Genomic DNA, 5215 nt, shown 5'->3' on the forward strand with positions numbered 1-5215 from the left:
GCTCCGGATCCCGCCAGGGAGGCGACGTCGACGACCCCTCGCGGCGATCTCGCCGAGTGCGTGGCGGATGAAGAGCGCTTCCGCGCCACTTGAAGGTGACGTTCTTGCCCTCGGGATCTCGCCAGTTCACCTCGATCTTCGCGAGCGCGAGACGTCCGCCGACGCGACATCGACACCGATGAACTTCACGACGCGTCTTGCGGCGTACGCGCGGCGACTCGCCACCCGCCGTCATCAGTACGTGAACGCGCGGCGAGGCGTGTCGGACGCACTGCGCGTCGGCGTCGCGAGTCGCTCGCGCGCCGGTACTCCGTGAGTCGCACGGACATGACGTCGGTGAGGCCGCGACCTGCAGGGGCCGGCGACGTCGGCAGGTGCGCGACGGCCCAGGGCGTCTGCGGGCGAGGGGAGAAGCTTGTCGCGGCATCGCTGCGTGGCACCGATCGCGGCTTGACGACGACGCGGGATTCCGGCTGCAACGACGAGAGCGAACGCTAATTAGTAATTAGTAATTAACGTTAATTAAACCGTGAGGCGTTTATCGGATCTATCGCCAAATATAAATATATATGTGATACATCTTAAAATTATATACATGTATAATATATATGTATTAGATACATATCAAAATTATGTACAATCCAGAATTTTATGGATCATGCAACAAAATATGAAAACTTATCAATCTATAATATTGTATTATTACTACTACAGTATATATATATTGTATATATGTATATATTGTATAAAATTTAATATTATACAATCCAGAATTGTATGATAACGCAGTTTGAACATGGAAATGGCTATTATAATTCCTTTCTTCTCCCCTTCTCTGCTTGTCCTTCTCTCTGTCACATGTGCTCACATGCTGAGCAGCAATGAATATGACCGAAGCGTCATCCACCTATAATTATAGTCGTTGCTATTACTACTGCTATATTATCATTGTTGTTGTTGTTGTTATTATTATTATTATTATCATTATTATTATTGCTGTCTCGTTGCTGAAATTTGTTCTTGCGAGCATCCAGGCGCCAAACACGTGACTTCGTCGCCGTTAGACGTCGCTGCCGGCGTTAGTGACGCGTCGTCTGTGTCTGTATTTGCGGTGACGTCATCGCTGTTTCTGTTTCTTCGGCAGGCTGCCGGCGCAGTACGCGATGTATCCGTCGCATCAGTACCTGACGTCGCCGAGCATGATGATCCCGCACGCGGCGGCGTCGACGCTATCGCCGGCCGCCGCCTCGCAGTATCTCGACTACGCCGCCTACGCGAACCAGTTCGCCAACAGCTACGACTACGCGGCCGCCGCCGCTGCCGCCGCCTACGCCTCGCCGCCGTCCGGCTACGGAGCCTACCTCCCCTCGGCGCTGTCGGCGGGAACACCAGGGGCGCTGTCATCGGCTGCCTACCAACAACAGCTGCAGGATCGGCTGCAGTAAGCGACAGTGCCGTCCCCTGCCGGTGCCCGTCAGTATCAATAGCCATTCCCTGGTAGCAACCACCGGACGCCTGAACGCCTGATCGCCACCTCGTCGACGATATACTCATTATGTAGTTACGCTCGATCGATCGATCGATCGTGATTAGTCGAGATGTAATCAATCATCAATATATAATCAATCATTATAGAAGCCTCTGAACCGACGTCTGTACCTTGTAGGGCGGCTGGAGGCCGAGCGAAGATTGCTAGATTAAGAAATTGGCGCGTGAACGGGTACACCGTATTTCGTCATTTCTCAGCCGCTCTCTATATGCCCCGACAACAAACAACCTTCGCGGAGATTTTTAGACTATCCGATGTGCGAATAAACGGAGTCGTATGGACTTCATTCTACAAGCGTACAGACAGCGAGCCTCGATGTGTCATGCACAGCAAGCGAAGGTAGAACGGATGAACCTGCTGGATCTAATTCTATTATATGTTTTTTTTTATAAATGATTTCCTCAGAATCCCTTATTGTAGCGTTGTGCCTCGTCTGAAAAACTATCGGGAGCAACGCGCGAGCAGTTCATGCGCACGCGCTATAGATGGTTGATTCTCTCTCTCACTCTCATACACTCTACGCGAGAAGCTACGGCGGAGGAGGGGAGGGGGGAGTAGGGAGAGATGGTGATGATGCACACCACACTATGTGACTGGTCACTATTGGAAGCGGGTTTACACACTCAACGTACATGCCGGAGTGCAAATAAGAATTGATGTGAGAGAGAGGGGGAGAGAGACAGTGACAGACAAGACACCAGGCAGATAGGCTGACAGACAGACAAACGCACATACAGGCAGGCAGACAGGCAGGCAGGCAAGTAGGCAGGTATACAGAAAGACGGACGGACGGATGAACAGACGGACAGATAGACAAGGCGAGAGAAAGGGTGGAACAAAGAGACAGTGTTATGTTGACCAGCGAAGATGGTCGACTCGTGATATAGAGTTACGGATGACCGGATGGCATAATCCTCAGCACAAGCTGCCTGTTTCCTAGCCAAGGTCGATGTGACCAGTCGGTCACTAATAAATGTATATGAATTGAGAGCAATAAAGAGGCAATGAGTTGAGAGAGAAGGGGGGAGGCAGAGGAGAGTAAAGGAAACGGGAGAAAAGGAAAGAGAAAGGAAGCGAATAAGAAGAAAGAGGGAGAGGGAAAGGAGTATGAGTGTAATGCGATTGAAATATACACAGGGAAAGAAAGAGAGGTGCAGAGGGAGATAGAGAGAGAGAGAGAGATAGAGAGAGAGAGAGAGAGAGAGAGAAAGAGTGGCGAGAAAGAGAGCGAGATGGAAAGTAAGCAAATAAGAATGCGATGGGTAAGATAGAGACTGAGAGAGAGAATGGCGAAAAATGGGAACATACGAAGAGCAAGAAAAAAGGAGAGTGTAGAAAAGTATGTAGATAAATATAGAGATAATACCCTGACATCAACATCACTCATTTTTACGTCCAGTTTTGTCTTGAACCGTCTGCTTGACGTCATCGCCGTACGTTTCTAGGATATGTGTGTATCTTACGTCCCGTCGCCACGTGCTCGTAATAAAATGCAATAAGTTTTTTATATACACGCCAGAGGACGCTATAGTAGAATCACGTTGTTTGGTGTCATTGGACGTGAATGCGCGCGCAGACGGGGAGGCATGATGCCACGTATCGGGCGAAGGGTTACAACCTGTGATGTATTCAGGTGATCGTCTTTATTTTCAAATATTTAGAGTGGCAGTAATAATAATTCCGAGCATGCGGCGCAGGATAAGTGAGTGGACCGCTAGTTTGTGTGTCGTATACAGTGACGGAGTGTGTGACGTAACGTGTCGAATGCTTCATCGCCTCCTCGCGTTTGTCAGAGGCAGGGCAGTAATAAATTTGTAGGTTAGACGAAGTAAGAATGATAGCCGAGATGTATACTTAATTTCGCAATATTTAAACGCATTGCTTATAATATTTAAACGTAAATGTAACCGTATTTATAGATGAGAGGGAGAAATTTGTGGGTTGTTGTTGTGTGTTTAATGATACCTGTCATTAAAAATTCTCGTTGTCGTATTATTATTGTAGTATCCGTATCGAGAAAGAGAGTTAGAGAGAGAGAGAGAGAGAGAGAAATAATACAATATTATAGATTTGATAAGTTTTCATATTTTCGTTGCATGATCCATAAAATTCTGGATTGTACATTAATTTTGATATATGTATTTAATACAAATATTATACATGTATATAATTTTAAGATGTATCACATATATATTTATATTTGCGATAGATCCGATAACCGCGACCTCACGGTTTAATTAACCTAATTACTAATTATCGTTCGCCTCGTCGTTGCAGCCGGAATCCCCGCGGTCGTCGTCAAGGCCGGCGAGGTGGCGCCACCGCAGCCGATGCCCGCGACAAGCTTCTCCCTCGCCAGGCAGACGCCCTGCGGCGCCGTCCGCGCCACCTGCGCCGTCGGCGCCCCCTGCCAGGTCCGCCTCGCGCACACCGACGTCATGTCCGTGCCGGACTTCACGGAGTACCGGCGCCAGAGCACTCGCGACGCCGACGCGCAGGCGTCCGACACGCCTCGCCGCGCGTTCACGTACCTGATGACGGCGGGTGGCGGAGTCGCCGGCGCGTACGCCGGCAAAAACGCCGTCGTGAAGTTCATCGGGTCGATGTCGGCGTCCGCGGACGTGCTCGCGCTCGCGAAGATCGAGGTGAAGCTCGGCGAGATCCCCGAGGGGAAGAACGTCACCTTCAAGTGGCGCGGGAAGCCGCTCTTCATCCGCCACCGCACCTCCGCCGAGATCGCCGCCGAGGCGGTCGTCGACGTCGCCTCGCTGCGCGATCCGGAGCACGACGAGGCGCGAGTGAAGAAGCCGCAGTGGCTCGTGGTCGTCGGCGTGTGCACGCACCTCGGCTGCGTGCCGATCGCGAACGCGGGCGAGTACGGCGGCTACTACTGCCCCTGCCACGGCTCGCACTACGACGCGAGCGGACGCATCCGCAAGGGTCCCGCGCCGCTCAACCTCGAGGTGCCAGAACACGAGTTCGTGGACGAGAGCACGCTCATCGTCGGCTAACGCCAGGGGGCGCCGCTAGCGAATTTCGTTTCCCCTCGCGCGGACGGTCGTCGGCTAATGCCAGGGGGCGCCGCTAGCGAATTTCGTTTCCCCTCGCGCGGATGGTCGGCGGCGGCCGTCACCGGGGCGCCACTAGCGAATTTTGTTATTTTCTTCTCGTCGTCGTCGGACGGTCGACCGTTTCTTTCTCTCCATCCGTCGGGTCGTGCCTAGCTAATTTCTTTTTTCTTCTATTGTTTGCGAGCCACTCTGCCCGGTCTCCCTCGCATGCCCGGGTGCTTACTCGTCTCACTCGGTCCCCTCGTTTCTCTTCTCTGCTCTTTTTTGGGTCTCTCTTCTCGTCTCTCTCTCGCGTCGGTCTCTGTACCGTTGCGGTTTCGTGCTCTTCTCTCGTGCTTTTCTTGCCTCTGCTCTCGATTGGCGTCGGCGGGGTCTTCCTCTCTCCGGGTCCCTCAGGGTGTCTTCCTTTTGCTCCGCTGTTGTTCGTCGTTGGCTCTCTTTCTCTCTTCTCTCTGCTCGGTCTTTCTCTCTCTCTCTCTCTCTCTCTCTCTCTTCTCTCCGTTTCTCTTCTCGGTCTCTTCTCCTCTTCTTTCTCGTTTTTTCCTCGGGGGGTCGGGGGGGGGTGGTCGATACCGTACTCTTCTACCCCGGAGCC

At 52.0% G+C, this 5215-nt stretch overlaps 1 protein-coding gene across 3 annotated transcripts in view; it reads left to right on the forward strand.

The window, feature by feature from the left end:
* LOC106816075 (cytochrome b-c1 complex subunit Rieske, mitochondrial-like) overlaps positions 1-4709 on the forward strand; it is a 6906-nt gene extending 2197 nt beyond the window's left edge. Inside the window, exons 2-3 of one of the 3 annotated variants that reach the window (XM_014820632.1) lie at positions 3827-4606; positions 4665-4709. In XM_014820632.1, coding sequence (XP_014676118.1) covers positions 3827-4560 — 734 coding nt within the window. In that variant the 3' untranslated portion in view covers positions 4561-4606; positions 4665-4709. Of the gene's footprint in view, positions 1-3826 lie in introns of all 3 variants that reach the window. The other 2 variants (XM_014820633.1, XM_014820631.1) reach the window with 2 other exon arrangements.
* The last annotated feature ends 506 nt before the right edge of the window (positions 4710-5215 follow it).

Source organism: Priapulus caudatus, unplaced genomic scaffold (assembly GCF_000485595.1).
Source record: "Priapulus caudatus unplaced genomic scaffold, Priapulus_caudatus-5.0.1 Scaffold1277, whole genome shotgun sequence".
NCBI classification, from domain to species: Eukaryota; Metazoa; Priapulida; class Priapulimorpha; order Priapulimorphida; family Priapulidae; genus Priapulus; species Priapulus caudatus.